Source organism: Schistocerca cancellata, chromosome 3 (genome assembly GCF_023864275.1).
Source record: "Schistocerca cancellata isolate TAMUIC-IGC-003103 chromosome 3, iqSchCanc2.1, whole genome shotgun sequence".
NCBI classification, from domain to species: Eukaryota; Metazoa; Arthropoda; class Insecta; order Orthoptera; family Acrididae; genus Schistocerca; species Schistocerca cancellata.
This window is the reverse complement of record NC_064628.1, coordinates 776,016,264-776,037,754: the sequence shown is the minus strand read 5'-3', so window position 1 is coordinate 776,037,754 and position 21,491 is coordinate 776,016,264. Positions and strand designations below refer to the sequence as shown.

The 21,491-nt window shown below is 44.5% G+C and overlaps 1 protein-coding gene across 2 annotated transcripts in view; it reads left to right on the top strand.

Moving 5' to 3' along the window:
* LOC126175818 (zwittermicin A synthase ZmaJ) overlaps nucleotides 1-21,491 on the top strand; it is a 140,456-nt gene that overhangs the window by 98,503 nt on the left and 20,462 nt on the right. For both annotated transcript variants that reach the window (XM_049922810.1, XM_049922809.1), the window contains exons 4-7: nucleotides 3,352-3,531; nucleotides 11,913-12,136; nucleotides 17,417-17,684; nucleotides 19,539-19,706. In XM_049922810.1, the coding sequence (XP_049778767.1) occupies nucleotides 3,352-3,531; nucleotides 11,913-12,136; nucleotides 17,417-17,684; nucleotides 19,539-19,706 (840 nt within the window). The remainder of the gene's footprint in view (nucleotides 1-3,351; nucleotides 3,532-11,912; nucleotides 12,137-17,416; nucleotides 17,685-19,538; nucleotides 19,707-21,491) is intronic.

The window sequence follows — 21,491 nt, the reverse complement described above, 5'->3', positions numbered from 1 at the left end:
CTCAAAAAAAGACAATCTGACTTCAAATAATCAATTCAAAAGAATGGCCCTGACTAAAAAGAAATCGTAACAATAACCTATACATTTCGTCAAGCACATACCTCACAAAAATCTTCATTACGCGAACTACTGCAATACAGCGAGCGTCAATATTGTCACCCAAATAAAAGATTCTAACTACTAAAGCCACTAACTACTAATAGGCATGTGGTTAGCAAAGGAAAGATTTTGTTGCAAACCAAATAATGTATTTTTTACCTGAATAATGTGAAATCCGGGTCAAACACGAATATAAATTGTCATCGACATCTAGTACAAAGGTATATAATCATGAATAAAATTCAATCTCAAAGTCAAACATGTTCATATCGTTAGCCTATGCTAACACTTCAGACCTCTACCCTCCATCAATGCCAGCCTCTCACATCTAACATCCATCACTGCCGGCTGTTTAACTCCAACTGCCCAACAGTACTTCCATCACTGCTGGCGACTAACTTCCAGCTGCGCAGCACTACTGGCGATTAACTTCCAACAACGAGTCCAAGTCTCTTACAAAGAAATCGGTCAGAGATCCAATGCCAAGCGCTACACAACGCTGCCATAACACAGGAGCCCCTTAGAAGTTCTCACTTCATCATACCCCATGTATGTTAAATGGGTGACTGATATGGTCGGCTTTCTGGCCAGAGCAGTTGTGTACACCACGAAGAGCACGTTGCGTTGCACCAGGCTATGTGGACTTGCATTGTCCTGCTGAAAAAGCACATCACATTTCTCCCGAAGAAATGGCAGTAGCACGGGAGTAACAACCTGTGGAATGTAGCGGACACTGGTTATTTTGCCCTGCAGAAACACCAGTGTGACCATGAGTTGTAACAGATGGCCTCCCAACAGCATGAAACCTGTAGTGGCACCTGTGCGTCGTGAGTGAATGCATTCTGGCGTAGGTAGCTCAGCAGGTCTACGGCATATGTCTTGTCACCCGCATACAGACGGGATCTACTCTCGTCACTGAAGACAAAAGAGCACCATTCTACTCTTCAGTGAACTCGACAACACTACAGTAGCCGCGCTTGCCGGTGTCGTGTCCGCGGTAGCCTGGCCAGACGCACGCGTGATTTTAATACTGTCGCAAGCAGACTGGTTTCCAAATGGGTTCTAATGACATACCTGGTGTAACATGTGCCCGGATATCATCGATAGATCCACACTGTGATCAAAAGTGTCAGGACACATGGCTGAACATCACATAAAAGTTCGTGGCGCCCTGCGTCGGTAATGCTAGAATTCAATATGGTGCTGGCCTACCCTTAACCTTGATGACAGCTTCCACCCTGGCAGACATACGTTCAGTCAGGTGCTGGAAGGTTTCTTGGGAATAGAGGCGCATTCTTCACGGTATGCTGCGCTGAGGAGAGGTATCGATGTCGGTCGGTGAGGCCTGGCACGAAGTTGGCGTATCAGAACATTCCAAAGGTGTTCTATAGCATTCAGGTCAGGGCTCTGTGTGGGCCAGTCCATCACAGGGATGGTATTGTTGTGTAACCATTCCGCCACAGGCCGTGTGTTATGGACAGGTGCTCGATCGTGTTGAAAGATGTAATCGCCATCCCCGAATTGCTCTTAAAGAATGGGAAGCGAGAAGGTGTTTGAAACATCAATGTAGACCTGTGCTGTGATAGTGCCATGCAAAACAAGGGGTGAAAGCCCCTTCCACGAAAAACGCGACCACACCAGAACACCAACGCATCCGCGTTTTACTATTGGCACTTGACGTCTTGGCAGATGACGTTCACCGGGCATTCGCCATACCCACACCCTGCCGTGGGATCGCCACATTGTGTACAGTGATTCCTCACTCAACACGTTTTTTACACTGTTCAATCGTCCAATGTTCACGCTCCTCTCACCAAGCGAAGCGTCATTTGGCATTTACCGGCGTGATGTGTCGCTTATGAGCAGCCGCTCGACCATGAAATCAGTTTTCTCACGTCCCGCCTAACTGTCATAGTACTTGCAGTGGGTCCTGATGCAGTTTGGAATTCCTGTGTGATGGTCTGGATAGATGTCTGCCTAATACACATTACGACCCTCTTCAACTGTCGGCGGTCTGTCAGTCAACAGACGAGGTCCGCCTGTACGCTTTTGTGCTGTACGTGTCACTTCACGTTTCCACTTCACTATCGCATCGGAAACAGTGAACCTAGGGATGTTTAGGAGTGTGGAAGTCTCCCGTAGAGACGTATGACATAAGTGACACCCAATCACCTGACCACGTTGGAGGTCCATGAGTTCCGCGGAGCGCCCCATTCTGCTCTCTCACGATGTCTTAATGACTACTGAGGTCGCTAATATGGACAACGTGGCAGTAGGTGGCAGCGCAATGAACCTAAAAAAACGCATGTTTTTGGGGGTGTCCGGATACTTTTGATATGTTCAAATGTGTGTGAAATCTTATGAGACTTAACTGCTAAGGTCATCAGTCCCTAAGCTTACACACTACTTAACCTCAGTTATCCTAAAGACAAACACACACACGCCCAAGCTCGAGGGAGGACTCAAACCTCCGCCGGGACAAGCCGCACAGTCCATGACTGCAGCGCCCTAGACCGCTCGGCTAATCCCACGCGGCGATACTTTTGATCTCACAGTGTACATGTATATCATACTCTGCAACCCACCTAATGGTGAATGGCGGAGCGTATTTCTGGTACCACTAACTAATCCTTCCTGCGCTGTTCCATTCGTAAATGGCGCGTGGGAAGAATTATTGTCGGTAGACCTCTGTATTGGCTCCAGTTTCTGGAATTTTCTCGCCGTGGTCATTACACGAGATGTATGTGGGAGGAAGTAGTATGCTGGCAGACTCTCGAAATTTCAGTATTGAACCTCTCTGTAATTCACAATGCCTCTCCTGTAACGTCTGACAATGGAGTCGGTAATGCTCTCGCGCCGGCTAAGCGATCCCGTAACGAAACATCTTTCTTCTATCAGTCCTACGTGATAAGGATCCCATGTTGATGAACAATACTCAGGATTAGGTCGAACAAGCACTTTAGAAGCTACTTCCTTCGTGGATGAGTTAAATTGTGGACGAAACGTTGGGTTTAAATGTGAAGGCCTTTAGAGCACGGCATAGTAGCCCGGAACATTTTAGTCATTGCGTCGTTTCCGGAGTGAAAGTTTACGTTTTACGGATGAGCCACTAACATTACATTCCCTGAATGTTGCACCCTGGTACCACTGAAAAGTCCTTGAAGGCTGTTGCATTTATTCCTCAACAGTGCATAAGCTTGTTGCTTTCTTCCGTCGCTCTTGTGACTGTGGCCTCCGTGTGGTGTGTTGCAGTGGACACGGACGTGCTGGGCGGCTACAGCGCAGTGAGTTTCAGCGAGTTGGAACGCGAGGCGGCCGAGCTGTCTGGCGACCCCCTCAGTGACGCAGAAACCCTGCAGAGCAAGGATCGCAGACACGAGTCGCCGCTGGCGTTGGTCCTCTACACGTCCGGCAGCACCGGCGTCCCCAAAGGTACGTCACACTCTACATTTACACGCGAAGTGTCTTTCCTGTGCCTTGTCTTCGGGTCCACTAAAATGACAACCAGACGAGGAGATAAAAGTTTCATCCACGTAAACACATTCTGTGGTGTGGGGTTGAATTCTGCGCAATGGATTAATCTGAGATGTACCTTTACCCTGTGGCTCCTGCAAGATGCAATTTCCACCCCCACACTACTACAGAAGTCAGACAGACGCTCCTAACGTTCTAAAGAGAAATGCCTGAAACTTTCAGCAATAAATATCTTCTGCAGTCATCCGCTGTAAGGAAATGACACAAAAATTCACAAAATTTCTTACGTAACTAGTGGGATACTTGGGTACTCGAGTAGTGCTAGTTAGTGTAAGAAAAACATGAAACTAACGAAAGTTATTATTTATTTTGCAAAAATTCTGAGAAATCACAATGGCACTTTTAGTTATGAACTGAACACGTTATTTCCTGGTTCTTTTCGGAATGTGAAGTTGCCTGTCAATGATAGGATTCGCTAATGAAATTTCTATACAGAGTTTAAGATGGTTGTTGACTTGGCAGAATGGCTGAGAGGCGCGCCTACACAACTTCAATAATTATCCTTTAGAATGTTGCTAGGTACGGTCGAGGCTGTCGCGTGTGAAATGCAGTGAAGTATACTGTTGTGGAGGAAATATGGGGCTCGCAATAGCTGTAGTGCACAATACCGTAAGCTGCGATGACTGCTGTCTGCGCCGCTCAATGCTGACAAATAAGATAACTCTCATTCTATCTGGGTTGACCTTCGCCAATCACTCTCCATACGCCTTGATGAAGCGAAGTCTAGTCTAGTCTATTGGCGTGGTACACCGGTCAGATAACCAGTCCACCGTGATGCCACTCAAAAATTCGTTCGCAGGCGTTTAACTATAACTCTGTCCATTCACACCCCACAATAAGTGTGTCGGCCAACACAGTGAACAACACTTAATCGCAAGGACTAAATATAGAGTGTCGCACTTCGATTCGCTCTCGACAGAGGTGCTCTCCCAGTGAAGTACTGAGGAGAGACTTGTTCTTCGCTCCAAGAGCGGCAACAGAACGGCCCCTCTCCACCCCAGACGTGAAGGGGTATATCTTTCGGTCTCTTCCATTACTCCTTCAGCTCAAGGCGTCAGAAATATCGTCTGCCAATCAGCATTGCTCTTCTAAAACGGGAGACTTACGTTTTATTTAAGGCGACCAATCTGGAAATCTGTAGTATCGGCGTTTGCTGTCTCGCTCTGAAAGTCTCTGAAACTGCGTGCTATGTGTAAAGAATGCGTAGGCTGGCCGCTCCCACGCATTGTAGCGGAATCTGCTTTTAAGCCAAACACGGGGTCGTTCCTCCTTTCCCTCAGGCGAACGCTGTCTGCTCCACGGGCGTCCACCGGCCGACGTAGATGGGTTGGGACTGGCCTCCTGGCGTGCGGTTGTAGAGTTTGGGTTCGAATGAAGCGTCTTGATGTGCGGAATATGATTGTGAGGGCGGAATATGTAAACAATGAAGGTCAGGAGACCATGACGTCTTAAAACATGACAAAAATTGTCATCTTCGAAGGCATTCGAATTATATTGTACTAGCTCGACTAACTAAGCAGTTCATAACACTTATCACAGCATATAGGGGAATGAATATTCGAAATATCATCTGCCCCAATACGTACACGGGAATGCATACTGATATTATGTCTGATTTACCGATCAGAGTACAGTGTGTACACCCCCAACTTCTCACAACCAAACTGTAGCCAACTTGCTTCTCGTAGACGTTGCCCCATCTGGTTTCTTCTCCGTCGGTCGCGAGCCCTAACGCTTTTGCAATAAAGAGTGGATAATAATGTGGCAAGTTGTTAGATTTAAATGCTAACCATAATAAGAATCGTAAGATCTTTATGATGCCAACTAATTTTATTTATCCAATTGCAGAATTAGTTAAAAGATTTCTAGGGCCAATATATCGTTATTATTCAAAACAAGATTCCTGGACATTAACCATTAGTTTGCGAACACCACAAAAGTCACAAAATGCTTCACACGGTCTTGGAATCCACACGAGATCGCACAAATGTTTCCTGAGGCAACTTACACAATTAAATCCGTCTATACGCGGATTTGCACTTCATACACTAGTTCACTGCTCGAGAACTTAACACATCGCCCAAGTACGTAACCCGAGGTAATGTTTCAACAAACTGTTCAGCCTTTACGCGAGACTAGTAGGGAGTTATTTTAGCAGTTTGGCGCCTGCCCCCTCAGGGCGATCTTGATTGCTCAACCCTTTCCATCAATAAGCAATTACAGTAATTAAAATGTGTAATTATCGTTTCCTGATGAATTGAGTGATTTTTAAATTATTATTAAAAAGTTCTCAGTGCAAGTGACGTCTTCAGTACGGTTAGAGCCGTGTATCAGTATTCAAACAGTAAATCTAAATGACAGACTACCTTCTCGGCGCCCATGGTTGTAGGTAAATCCCCACTGACTCCCTCTCTGCTCCCGTAAGATAAGACGCTTGCTCTCCCGGCCGTTCTCACGCTATGTGGGCATCTGGCGCGTCGTTGGATGAGTCTTATTTGTGTGGACCTAATACTCGCTAGCCGGCCCCCCCCCGTCTCCCCCCCCCCCCCCCCCGTAACAAATTTTTCCTATAGTGTGCGTTAAAACATGGCAATAAAAATTAAATAATCGTGGGCAGGGATGTGGCAAAATCGCACAAGTTGTCTCTTAAGAAATAATCAGATCATGATACTAACAAACGTTTAAAGGCAAGATTCTCATTTCCACTTCATGAACTATTTTGTTTCCCGCAATAAATCATTGCAGACTCAGTGACCTAGTGGTTAGCGTTATTAGGGATAAATATGTAACTGAAGTTGGTTGGTAAAATATGAAAGTTTCGCTCAACAAAAGATTTGTGGTAAGGTCACACGTCATAAAACAAGATTCGAGAGCAGCGATCTTTAGATAAAGCCTACAGCATACTTCAACAATGTGAAAAGCAGTGAAACTTCAGAATATTGACTATCTTCTTAGGGTTTCGTGCCTCAGATGATAGGAGCGCAGTCCTTATACGATCTCTTTGCTGTCTGTAAGTCTGTCAGACCGTTGAAAACCTTTTCCTCAAGAAAGGGTCGGCGGATGAAGTTCAAATTCATGTCACACACTTATATCTACAGGCCCGTGGCACTGTAAAAAGTTCAAACTTCTAAGACAATGCAATCAAAAGATGCGTCCATTTGTCACATTTTTTTTTTACACTCTGTCACTCATCAGGAGCTATAGGGTACTTTCCGTCGGTCTAGAATCATGAAATTTAGCATAAAGATTTAACAGCAAAAGTAAAGGAAAAATCCGAAAATTGTTAATCTGTAATCATATCCCACGAAAACCAAAGTTTTCTATTCATTTATAACTATCTGAATTGTCAGATTCGTAATTGAAGCATTCTAAAATGTCTCGAAATCCCTGGGACCGATATCTTGTCAGTGTCAATGTCAATGTCGATAACAGACAAAAAAGTGATATTCTCGACTTGAGGAATGGATGAAAAATATATAACTAAATTTGTAAGGGTCGTACTCGCACGTGGCCAATTTAAGTTTTTTCTAAGTTTTATCTGAATATAAGAGCCTACTCTTGAAACGTGTCGTCTGACTAGTGACCTTATTGCAAACGGTGATTGTCAGATTTTAATACTTTACTAATTTATATTTCCATACGGCTAAAATGGTGTTCATCTGCTGTTGCAGTTGCACACCCAATGTTTCCAACAAAAATTTGATGTTCTACATCTACATTTATACTCCGCAACCCACCCAACGGTGTGTGGCGGAGGGCACTTTACGTGCCACTATCATTACCTCCCTTTCCTGTTCCTGTTCCAGTCGCGTATGGTTCGCGGGAAGAATGACTGCCGGAAAGCCTCCGTGCGCGCTCGAATCTCTCTAATTTTACATTCGTGATCTCCTCGGGAGGTATAAGTAGGGGGAAGCAATATATTCGATATCTCATCCAGAAACGCATCCTCTCGAAACCTGGACAGCAAGCTACACAGCGATGCAGAGCGCATCTCTTGCAGAGTCTGCCACTTGAGTTTGCTAAACATCTCCGTAACGCTATCACGCTTACCAAATAACCCTGTGACGAAACGCGCCGCTCTTCTTTCGATCTTCTCTATCTCCTCCGTCAACCCGATCTGGTACGGATCCCACACTGATGAGCAATACTCAAGTATAGGTCGAACGAGTGTTTTCTAAGCCACCTCCTTTGTTGATGGACTACATTTTCTGAGGACTCTCCCAATGAATCTCAACCTGGTACCCGCGTTACCAACAATTAATTTTATATGATCATTCCACTTCAAATCGTTCCGCACGCCTACTCCCAGATATTTTACAGAAGTAACTGCTACGAGTGTTTGTTCCGCTATCATATAATCATACAAAAAAGTATCCAGTTCGTGATAAAATTATCGACCGAATTTAAAAGTTTAAAATGCTGTCATAATCCACTCATTAAGATGTATAATCTTACCTTCAGTGTTTAACACAATAAGTTTTGAAATTAGGAAGTTCGTATATCGTTTCCGGCATCGGAAATCGCGGCGCTCAAATGAAGACACTTCATTTATCTAATGAGAGCACTTAGCTACGTCAAACAAACTTTACAGATGCTTTAAAATCTCGTAGAAACTTTCTCTCGCTGGCATCCCTTCATACAATGATGAAACGAAAAACATTTATATATTGCTGGATTTTCGCTGTTCACACTGTAAAACTTCAGCATCATGCATGACGTTTTAATCAGTTACTAATTCACTTCTCTTTCGCAACACATTTTTTCAGACATTATCCACCTATACCACTGAATGCACCTGCAAAATTACGTCACTGTAAGACGCACTTCAGGCTCTGACATCATAAATACTGAGATGCGTGAAAAACTAGCTTTTCTTAAAACAGGGTGCAAATTACCCAGACTATACACGTCTACTGTTGTGTAATGAAAGCACTTATCAACTTCAAACGAACTCATCTGTAAAGTAATGAGACGTTTTGAACGTGTTTCATATGTGGGAGTTTTGCCTCCAGCTGGAATGGGAAGTTCTAATGTAACGAAATTGACACGCAAGCTACTAAAGTGGAGTCAAATAGAAAGGCTTGTACCAGACTGAGTCATGACATCTATTAATTTATAAACAAAAACATCTGTCTTCGCACACACCAATTTTTTAAGTTATGCAGTAGAAGCTCCGGAGCAGTAGATAAAACATACGGTGATCACCACAGACCAGTATAATGATCCTAGGCTAAATAAACTCTGGTGGAGGAACATTCCAACCAAAACCATTCCGTAGCACAAGTTTCAGTATCAGGAAAGCAAGAAAGCAGTCGGAGTGCAGTCCATGAGAAGGAAAACTGCGTAACGAGGAATCAATAAATGGCGTAGCAGCTGTTAATGAGATTCACGGTGAACACAGCATTGGCTGTAAGTTAAAGAACTGATCAATCGGTTTGTACATCGCAGCCAGACGAGCTGACCACACGACGCTAAGAGAGCAACACTCGCAGCAGCAACTGGAAGCGCACACTGGTGGTAGTCAAGACATTGTAAATATAGCACCGAAACGATGGGAAAGAGAGCAAAGAAAATTGGCGCTTGTCTATTCATTGGCGCTTGCTGTGCATACCAAGTAGCCAGCATCATAAATAACAACCAAGTGCTACATCTGCGATTAAAACAGACTTGAATATATACAGAGCACGGGGTAGCTGAAAACAAATCATAACATTATGGTAAGCAGCAACGAATCCAGTTCTTGTAGATCATTGATGACAAAACGTAAAAAACTGTACGGAAACACCATTTTAGTCTATAAGCGTAGTTTTTTGTGCACAATACTATAACTCAACAACCTAAAACTGCAGCCCCATTAGGGTTATATAGTGTGGTAGCGTTTCATCCCTCATCCGTTAAGGTTTCGGATTGCACCTGCAGGAATTGCGCTCAATGACACGGGAATGAAAAGAAGGCATCACAGCAACGGACTTCTTATGTGAAGTCGGTGAAGCAGCTAGGATTAGAGCGCCGATGTGTCTGCGACTGGGTTGAATTGCCAAGATTGGTGGAGAACGATCCAGGATGTTCTAAATCCTTAAAGACGTTAGAAAATGTCCCATCAAGCTGTTCTAGCAGGTATACGTTCCAGTTCAGAAAAGGCGTTGTCGAGACCTATGTGTCAGTATAATATTGGAAACAGATTACAGCGGATCAAGGAAAAGTGGAAGTTACAGAAAGTGAAATTATATTAAAGACTATTCTCACAGAAAACATGAAAATAAAGAGCAAGCGAAAATGGTTTCTTTCATCTCGTATGTCGATAAGAACTTCTGGCTATACTATGGCTTCCATGAGATAAAGTGCTATGTAGGTATAGTAACATTGCATCAGAATCTACGGGATGGTTCTAAAGTTGACTGTGGGAATATACTCAATTATACCTGCGGCTTAAAATTTCCAAGTTCCGTGACGACTTCGTAAACTTGTCTTTTCTGATGCGAGCATAGCTGTGAAACAAGGGGAAAGTACGTGTTATTTTTGCTTATTACTTGCGTAGGAAGCGCTTGCTTATGACGAACGTTCTGTGCTGTCTACTGCATGTCCAGTACGTAAAACACGATCTTCTGGCGACCTCTGTGCCACTGTGTATATTGTCTCTTCTTCCTATGCGGTATATGTCCTGGCTTTTAAGTTCAGGGATAAGGTCAGACTATTGAAATCCTAACTAAGTGGCCGATGGGTACGGTGCGACCTTTCCATGTAGGTCTATTACGCGTACTCATGTTATCGAATGTGTTCTGGTACCCAGAGAAAGTTCACTGGAGTTCTACAGTAACTCAACCATCTTCAATACTATGTTCATAAGATGAATGTTGTATCGCTGCAGTGTTGAGTCGATACTGCAATTAAGTCAGATACAGACATGATCTTGATCAGTCAGTGTCCTGGGCTGAACTCCTCTTCTACTTTCTAATTTATGATGTCCATAGATCCAAGGATAATAGTGTAGACCGAAACTGATTACCCTGTAATTACCACATAACTGATGACAAACACGGGAAAAAATTAGTCTTATGATGGAGATTGAGTCTGCTCATTTATGTTCTATCTTCTTCGGCACAATCATATGTGTACTTCACATTGTCGTACCCGGTTTCGACCAGCCACTAGTCATCTACAGACTCAGTAGATAAGAGATGACAGAGTCGTTATGCAGTTTACATATTGTATACTGATTGTTCGTCGCCTCTTTATGTACAGTCAGTCTGAAAATGACCACTGACTGGTCGAAAAAGTATGAGAGATTGTTAAATATCATGAGTGTATTGTAAAATATAAAAAAATTAAAGGCAAACTTTTGCTGAGCTAGAGTATAGTCGTCGAAGTTGTTGATATATTTATCAGCAATTCCTTACAACTTTTCAAAATTTTTGTCAAGCGTAGTAATCTGTTAAACCGAGAACTATTTTTAGTAATCGTAAGGAATAAAAGGTGTAACTTCAGCACAATAATGATTAAAGTCTTAAAGAGAGGACATGGCTGCAGCTTTTGTTGAAACTGTACCTTACAATGGATCAGTTACCAGCTAACTGGGACTTATTATGGCTATTTTTCTCTGTAAGAGGGTAGTCAAAAAGTTTTAATTATCACCTCGAAAAAATAAAAAGTTAAAAGTTTCTAGATACTTGTCTATTATCGTGGTACACACTGAAATGTCTACACCACAGTATCATAACACGCCGCTAGATGCCAAAAAAATGGCGCAGTTCTATTTTTATCAATGGACTGCGCCATTCTGTTGCAGACTACTGTAGCGGCGTGTTATGATACTGCTGCGGAGGGATCTCAGTGTCTACCTGAGTTACAGAAGAGTACCTATAATCGCCGGCCGGTGTGGCCGAGCGGTTCTATGCACTTGTCGGGGCGCAGGTTCGAATCCTACTTCGGGCATGGATGTGTGTGATGTCCTTGGGTTAGTTAGGTTTAAGTAGTTCTAAGTTCTAGGGGACTGCTGACCTCAGATGTTAAGTCCCATAGTGCTCAGAGCCATTTGAACCATTAGTACATATAATAAGTTAATTATGTAGCTCTTTCTCCTAGGTCACAATTAAAACTTATTGATTATTCCTAAAGAGCAAAGAGTAGGTACTTTGTTAGACTTCCAGAAACACAGAGAAGAGAAATAATGGTACGTTATTTTAAGAGAGCACTGAAATAAGTTGTCATCTGATACTGCAGAACTGTGAGCGATGGGTGGAGAACAGCATGTGAGGTGTGCGGCCTCTGTTTTCTTGCAGGAGTGCGCCTGACGCACGCCACGGTGCTGAACCGCCTGCGCTGGCAGTGGCGCACTTTCCCGTTCTCTGAGGGCGAGACGTGCGCCTTCAAGACGGCGCTCAGCTTCGTGGACCACGTGGCCGAGCTGTGGGCGCCGCTGCTGCAGGGACGGCCTCTCGTCGTCGTGCCCGCACCCGTCACAAAGGATCCCCAGCGGCTCGCGCTCCTGCTACACGACCACCAGGCAAGGCACACGATCACTTCCCTTACCTCCTCTTCTCTCCCTCTCCTTGTCCGATCCTCTCCCTCATCTCCCTCTGCTTGTATCTCTGATCAAGATCTGTCTGATGTTCGCTGTACAAGCACTAGATAAGAGACGGTCGTATCAACAGTTTGCAAATGAACTAGTCCAGATTATTAATGGCTCTGTGAGCTTTGTACACTCAATTGTAATGCTGGTCCCCTACAATCTTGGGATGAAATGTAATCTCAGATTTTTTTTTCTATGTTTGAGGACCTGTCGAGGCAAAAATTTTGTTAGTGTTTCTGGGTTTCCTTATAATCGTCCACCGACGATACTTGGCTCTAAACAATAGCGTAGACACCGAATAGTCTCATAGTGCTGCTAATCCTACCTGATAATTCGCTATGTATAGTCAGATTCTATTACGCTTCCATGGGGAATCCCCGATGTTTCTTTAGTTTCTGTGGAACATTTGCTGTCCAATGTAACATACCGGGTTCTATTAGGCACATTTGTTGAGCCAATCACGTGTGTGTGTGTGTGTGTGTGTGTGTGTGTGTGTGTGTGTGTGTGGAGATATTTCGTATCATTGTGTCTTGGTCTGTAGTCGACAATATGGTACACAGTATCACCTTGTGTTCTCTGGTGGTGGTGGTGGTGGTGGTGGTGGTGGTGGTAAGTTTAAACTCATGGTAGAAAATTGTGCATTGGTAATAATACTTGTTGCGAATATATCCATTTTTATTTGCTTAAAAGAGAGAAAATGAGAGTTGAAAAAATATTAGACATCTAGAACAGATTAAAGATAAATTTTACATTTAGTCCTTAATAAGATACATACACTATGTGATCAAAATTATCCCGACACCTGGCTGAACATGACCTAGAAGTTAGACGCGGCCTCCATCGGTAATGCTGGAATTCAATATGGTGTTGGCCCAACCTTAGCCTTGATGACAGCTTCCACTCTCGGAGGCATACCGTTCAGTCAGGTGCTGGAAGGTTTATTGGGAAATGGCAGCCCATTCTTCAGAGTGCTGCACTGAGGAGAGGTATCGCTGTCGGTCGGTGAGGACTGGCACGAAGTCGGCGTTCCAAAGCACCCCAAAGATGTTCTGTAGGATTCAGGTCAGGACTCTGTGCAGGCCTGCCCATTAAATGCAGGTTGTTGTCCTGTAACCACTCCGCCACAGGCCGTGCATTATGGACAGGTTTTCCATCGTGTTAAGATGCAGTAGCCATCCCCGAATTTCTCTTAAACAGTGAGAAGCAAGATGATGTTTAAAACATCCATGTAGGCCTGTACTGTGATAGTGCCACGCAAAACAACAAGGGGTGCAAGTCTCCTCTATGAAAAATACGACCACACCATAACACCACCGTATCCGAATTTTACGGTTGGCGCTTACACACGCTGGCAAATGACGTTCATCGGGCATTCACCATACCCACGCCCTGCCATCGGATCGCCATATTGTGTGCAGTGATTCGTCACTCCACACAACATTTTTCACTTTTCAATCGTCAAATGTCTACGCTCCTTACACCAAGTGAGGCGTCTTTTGGCATTTACTGGCGTGATGTGTGGCTTATGAGCAGCCGCTCGACCATGAATATGTTTTCTCACCTCCCGCCTAACTGTCATAGTACTTGCAGTGGATCCTGATGCAGTGTGCTGGTCTGGATAGATGTCTGACTTTTACACATTACGACCCTCTTCAACTGTCGGCGGTCTTTGTCAGTCAGCAGACGAGGTCGGCCTGTACGCTTTTGTGCTGTACGTGTCTCTTCACGTTTCCACTTGACTATCCAATCGGAAACTGTGGAACTAGGGATGTTTAGGAGTGTGGAAATCTCGCGTACAGGCGTATGACACAAGTGTCTCACGTTCGAAGTCCGTGAGTTCCGCGGAGCGCCCCGTTCTGCGCTCTCACGATGTCTAATGACTGAGGTCGCTGATAAGGAGTACCTGGCGATAGGTGGCAGCACAACGCAGCTATATTGGGGGTGTCCGGATACTTTTGATCACATAGTGCACGAGTGTGTGAATATGCTCTGGAATGGTGTTGGAGCACATTAACGTCTGTCATAAGAATCATTGTTTCGTGTTTCAAACCAAAAATAGCTATCGATAAGGCAGAGGTATTTGTACTTGTGGACACTTAAAACATTAATATTTATTTCGCGTAGATATTTACTTCGCGTAGATATTTACTTCGCGTAGATATTTACTTCGCGTAGATATTTACTTCGCGTAGATATTTACGTCGCGTAGATATTTACGTCGCGTAGATATTTACGTCGCGTAGATATTTACGTCGCGTAGATATTTACGTCGCGTAGATATTTACGTCGCGTAGATATTTACGTCGCGTAGATATTTACGTCGCGTAGATATTTACGTCGCGTAGATATTTACGTCGCGTAGATATTTACGTCGCGTAGATATTTACGTCGCGTAGATATTTACGTCGCGTAGATATTTACGTCGCGTAGATATTTACGTCGCGTAGATATTTACGTCGCGTAGATATTTACGTCGCGTAGATATTTACGTCGCGTAGATATTTACGTCGCGTAGATATTTACTTCGCGTAGATATTTACTTCGCGTAGATATTTACGTCGCGTAGATATTTACGTCGCGTAGATATTTACGTCGCGTAGATATTTACGTCGCGTAGATATTTACTTCGCGTAGATATTTACTTCGCGTAGATATTTACTTCGCGTAGATATTTACTTCGCGTAGATATTTACTTCGGACGCTAGTATGGCTTTGTTATCTTCGGGTAGCTTTGCCATTGAAGCTGTGTCCCTTTTTTATGCCGCAGGGCTATCTAATTAAATATATTTTACGAAGTAAAATGGGTCGACTCTGTATTTCGGTTTTTATTTTCAACGAGTATTTCAACAGGGTTTCCAACATTCACATCAGACTTCTCATCATGAGCTGGTGAAGGTGTCACACTCGAGGGATGTCTGTATTTATATGAGCCTCACGTGTAGTGTGAGAGTTGGTGGACCTCTACGATGGGTGGTCTAGGAGTTGTTATTCGGGTTTGCCAAGATGGCGTTCATCTCGCCCATCTGGGCGTTACGGGTTCAGTAGGCTAGCGTGGACTTCTGTAATCAGTCTGGAGTATAGCTGGTTGCAGCAAGACAGACAGCGTTCAGGATAACTCGTCAGTGCTGACAGGGTGGCTGGCGATGTAGGTCCCCGCGATTCGGCTGTCGTTAGCCTCGGCGTACAAATGGCGGCCGACAACTGCTGTCCAACTGATGCTACAGGGTTCACCATCTCGGCTGCCATCGTATTATGGTCACCTATTCGAACCTGCCTGGAGGCTCGATCAGCGCCTATGAGTAACGCCCCATCCTGTCTGGCAGCGAAGGCGTGCACAGCCGGTTGCCGCAATGCTGCGACGACTGTTCGCCACCGGAGTCTTGCCACACGTTGACGCAAAGTGTGGGGAGCATCGCAGGTCGGATGCGTAGTTAATCGCGTGGCGTTTAGGACGATAAGTATTACAATGTGTCCCGAATTTTCTTGGCGTCGCAGCGCTCCGTCCGCATAGCAACAGTTGAAAAGAAGCTAGCGCTAATAAAGAGAAACTATATTTAACGATTTTTCCTTCGTTAGACCAGTCATACAGAACTTTTTGAAAGAAATTTCTGACATTTGATGTTAGATTTGTATTCATTCATTCATTCATTCATTCATTCCATCATTCCACACAAACATAATTTCGGGTTTATAGCCATTCTCAAGAGCAATTTGGAGTCTCAAAAAAATGTACGCCTTGACTAAATATTTCATAATCAGAATAATATTTATTTATTTTGTCTTATAAACCAGTAGTCATATTAAGAGAAGAGTGCATATCGAAGACACATAATGATATGGACGTGATGAATGCAGGTTACACAAATCTTTTGGCTGTCAAATGCACATTGCAGTTTGTTTACTATGCGCCATTTGTCGTATTTTGTGTATTTATGTATTCACAGCCTTTAATACAACGACTGGTCTACAAAAGACCGCCTAAATATCATCTCAACGATGACTTGGCATTTAGACAGGTCGGACACTTATTTAGATTACAAATTGTACTTGAGAATGGGTATAAGGCCGGAATCATTATGTGGAATAAATGAATACAAATCTACAGTCAGATGGGAGAAACTTCTTTCAAAACAATCTATAGTGCTTTAAAATATCTCCGTATGGTTAGAATCTCAGGACTCACTAGTGATACACGCTTTCGCAACAAATTTGCGTTAAAGGTTTAACACAACGCGGCGCCGGCCGAGGTGGCCGAGCGGTTCTAGGCGCTTCAGTCTGGAGCCGCGCGACCGCTAAATCGCAGGTTCGAATCCTGTCTCGGGCATGGATGTGTGTGATGTCCTTAGGTTAGTTAAGTTTAAGTAGTTCTAAGTTCTAGAGGACTAACGACCTCAGAAGTGAAGTCCCATAGTGCTCAGAGCCATTTGAACCAGCCACAACACGGCAAGGATTAAATTTAGAAACTGTGTATATGTCTCGAGGAAGCGTAACTCTTCAGTATTTGAGAGTGAGAGCACGTAGCGATTTCCAACTAACTTTACACACAATTTCAAACTTTTACAAACCTTTTTGTCGCTGACAAATAATGAAAGGTTATAGCTTCCTACATTTTCGCTGTTTATGCAGTAAAACTTGTTTCAGGCCTGACATTTTAAGTTATTGATTCTTTATTACTAAGTCCATTCACAACAGTTTTCATACAGTATCCAAATACACCCTAGAATGTACCTGCGGAATTATATCATTCTACGACATAGTCATACAGTTTAGGAGATATGACCTCATAGTCACAGATATCTGAGAGAAAATATGTACTGTTCGCCAAAAACGTCTTACATGAACATACAAAAGGTACAACTTTTCTCGTTTACTAGTTTTCGTTTTGCTTTTGTTTATGGTTCTATAACCCAAAACTATAGAAACCTGGATAGAAGTAGGGTTTTGCGTTCATCCACGGAGTTTTTACAGTCTCAATTTCAGATATTTAACATTCATGCATGTACTGTAATGAGACGTTTGAATGTTTTTTTTTCTCTGCACTCAATCAGGGTGGGGATGGTGGATTTAACGGTACGGTATATTATGCTACTGATCTATTCTTATATCTTACGCATATTTTCCTAAGATGTACGTATCCAGATCTTTCGTAAGTCCTGATTTCATTATGGACTCACAAAAAATATAGCTTAGTTTTCAACTACGACGCATGCGCAGGTGGGCCGCCTGGTACTGGTGCCATCGCTGCTGCGAGCGCTGCTGCTATACTTGGAGCTGCAGCCGCGAGGGGCGCTGCTGTCGCAGCTGCGGCTGTGGGTGTGCAGTGGCGAGAGCCTGCCCGCCGAGCTGGCGCGGCTCTTCTTCCGCCGCTTCCCCGGGCACACGCTCGCCAACTTCTACGGCAGCACCGAGGTCATGGGTGACGTCACCTACCACCTGCTGCGCTCAGAAATGGACCTGCAGCTCTTCGACAAGGTCCCCATAGGTAATACAGGCTCCTCTAACAAGGGAACCTCCCCATTGCATCCCCCCTCAGATTTAGTTATAAGTTGGCACAGTGGATAGGCCTTGAAAAACTGAACACAGATCAATCGAGAATACAGGAAGAAGTTGTATGGAACTGTGAAAAAATAAGCAAAATATACAAACTGAGTAGTCCATGTGCAAGATCGGCAACATCAAGGATACTGTGCGCTCAAGAGCGCCGTGGTCCCGTGGTTAGCGTGAGCAGGTCCGTAGTTCAAGTCTTCCCTCGAGTGAAAAATTTACGTTCCTTATTTTCGCAAAGTTATGATCTGTCCATTCGTTCATTGACGTCTCTGTTAACTATAATAAGTTTAGTGTCTGTGTTTTACGACCGCACCGCAAAACCGTGCGATTAGTAGACGAAAAGACGTGCCTCCCCAATGGGAACCGAAAACATATGATCGCAAGGTCATAGGTCAACCGATTGCTCAACAGGAAAACACGTTGGGTTGTTTGGGGGAAGAGACCAAACAGCAAGGTCATCGGTCTCATCGGATTAGGGAAGGATGGGGAAGGAATTCGGCCATGCCCTTTCAAAGGAACCATCCCGGCATTTGCCTGGAGCGATTTAGGGAAATCACGGAAAACCTAAATCAGGATGGCCGGACGCGGGAAGAAAACGTGTCTGACATAGTCTATAAGACACTGGCGACGCCATGTGCGTCACATGACAGGAATGTTGTCGACCCACCTAACTTGTACACTTGGTGAATGGGTAAAAAGATTCTTCTACCTTGCCCGATTTAGGTTTTCTTGTGGATGTGATAATCACTCCCAAAAAAGTGATGAAGACATAAGAGTTTGTCACATAAACTGCAACAAATGAATGCAACAGTTTCACAGTCGCACAGTTTTCCCTGTGCTCTGTCAAAACATATGTTTTTAACGTTTCCAAATTTTTCCGTGTGTAGACCGTCAAATCCTGAATATGTCCAAGCAAATCTGAACATGTCCTGGAATTTTGGAGAGCGAAGTTGCTTATGTGTGAGTGCCTGCACTTTGAAAATTGACACATGATCACGTAAACAATACTGCTCTGTGTACCTGTGCAGCTTCGCAAAATAATTGTCTGAAAATAAAAAATCAAATTTTCCACTCGAGGGAAGACTTGAACCAAGGACCGCTCGCTCCGTAGCTGCTCACGCTAACCACGTGACCATGGCGCTCCTGAGTTCACATTCTCCTTGATGTTGCCTATCTTGCACAGTTTGTATATTTTGCTTATTTTTTTTCATAGTTCCAGACAACTTCTTCCTGTTTTCTCGAGTGATCTGTGTTCAGTTTTTCAAGGCCTATCCACTGTGCCAACTTGTAAGTACACATCGGCTGGTACATCCAAAGCGGTAACGCTGTCACCAATCACTCACCCAGAGTGGAATCCAGGATTTTGGTCTGAGGGGAAGGGGGACTGAACTCGTAGAACTTTTTTTCGAAGTGCCATCTCCAAGCTCTCTAGAGTAAAGCAAGGCGTTATCCTAATGTGTTAAAATTTTCGAGACTGTTAAGTCTGAAAATTATTTTGCAAAGAATCCATGTCTTTTAGATTAAGAAGAAACAGACGAAGTTCTTGGGGAGAGGGAAGGGAGGGGGTATGCGCGCTGCAGCCTCACAGCACCCCCCCTCCCCCTCTCCCTGGATTCGCCTCTGCACTCATCCAAAATCCTGAACTCCTTCCGTCTCGGTGACGTCACGTCATAAAGCCTCGGAACCGACTAGCAAATACAAGGTGATGACTTAAGTGTGGATGAAATATGCGCCAACAAAACAGCTTGTGTGTTGTGGTGTTTACAGAGCGGCGGTATCTGATCTGCAGGTGTTCCAGTGGACAACACTTTGGTGTACGTGGTGGACACTCAGTTCCGGCCGGTGCTGGCTGGTGATGCAGGGGAGGTGCTTGTGGCTGGGCGCAATCTGGCGGCTGGCTATGTGGGCGGCAGAGACCCACACCGCTTCGTCGCAAACCCACTTGCTGTCGACAGGGGTGAGTGCATTACGCAACTCTGATGGAGCTTCCACCTTTCCAGCTCAGTGCCAAAGACAGAAAGACAGAAAGAAAGAAAGAAAGACACAGATAGTGTGTGTGTGTGTGTGTGTGTTTGTGTGTCCTCAGAACTAGACTTGTAGGTAGCTTCTTTTGTGGGCATGGATTTACATAATCGCCTATTTTTAAATACAACAAGACTTTAACTACACTACTGGCCATTAAAATTGCAACACCACGAAGATGACTTGCTACAGACGCGAAATTTAACCGACAGGAAGAAGATCCTGTCATATCCACATGATTAGCTTTTCAGAGCATTCACACAACGTTGGCGCCGGTGGCGACACCTACAACGTGCTGACATGAGGAAAGTTGCCAACCGATTTCTCATAAACAAACAGCATTTGACCAGCGTTGCCTGGTGAAACGTTGTTGTGATGCCTCTTGTAAGGAGGAAAAATGCGTACCATCACGTTTCCGACTTTGATAAAGGTCGGATTGTGGCCTATCGCGATTGCCGTTTATCGTATCGCAACATTGCTGCTCGCGTTGGACGAGATCCAATGACTGTTAGCAGAATATGGAATCGGTGGGTTCAGAAGGGTAATACGGAACGCCGTGCTGGATCCCAACGGCTTCGTATCACTAGCAGTCGAGATGACAGGCATCTTATCCGCATGGCTGTAAAGGATCGTGCAGCCACGTCTCGATCCCTGAGTCAACACATGGGGAAGTTTGCAAGACAACAACCATCTGCACGAACAGTTCGACGACGTTTGCAGCAGCACGGACTATCAGCTCGGAGACCATGGCTGGGGTTACCCTTGACGGTGCATCACATACAGGAGCGCCTGCGATGATGTACACAGCGACGAACCTGGGTGCACGAATAGCAAAACGTCATTTTCGGATGAATCCAGGTTCTGTTTACAGCATCATGATGGTCGCATCCGTGTTTGGCGACATCGCAGTGAACGCACATTGGAAGCGTGTATTCGTCATCGCCATACTAGCGTTATCACCCGGCGTGATGGTATGGGGTGCCATTGGTTACACGTCTCGGTCACCTCTTGTTCGCATTGACGGCACTTTGAACAGTGGACGTTACATTTCAGATGTGTTACGACCCGTGGCTCTACCCTACATTCGATCCCTGCTAAACCCAACATTTCAGCAGGATAATGCACGACCGCATGTTGCAGGTCCTGTACGGGCATTTCGGGATACAGAAAATGTTCGACTGCTGCCCTGGCCAGCACATTCTCCAGATCTCTCAGCAATTGAAAACGTCTGGTCAATGGTGGCCGAGCAACTGCCTCGTCACAATACGCCAGTCACTACTCTTGATCAACTGTGGTATCGTGTTGAAGCTGCATGGGAAGCTGTATCTGTACACGCCATCCAAGCCCTGTTTGACTCAATGCCCAGGTGTATCAGGGCCGTTATTACGGCCAGAGGTGGTTGTTCTGGGTACTGATTTCTCAGGATCTATGCACCCAAATTGCGTGTAAATATAATCAAACGTCAGTTCTAGTATATTTGTCCAATGAATACCCGTTTATCATCTGCATTTCTTCTTGCTGTAGAAATTTTAATGGCCAGTAGTGTAACTATGGTAATGCTTACATATACATTACGCCCAGTGTTGTTGTTCTTAGATCTTTAACATTGGCAGTGATCATAAAGCACAGACGATCGGCCAGAAATCCCGGCTACTGTCGACTTCTAGGGATTTTATGTCTTCAGGACTAGGGAGCTCAGTCCTGAAGATAACCTGACATA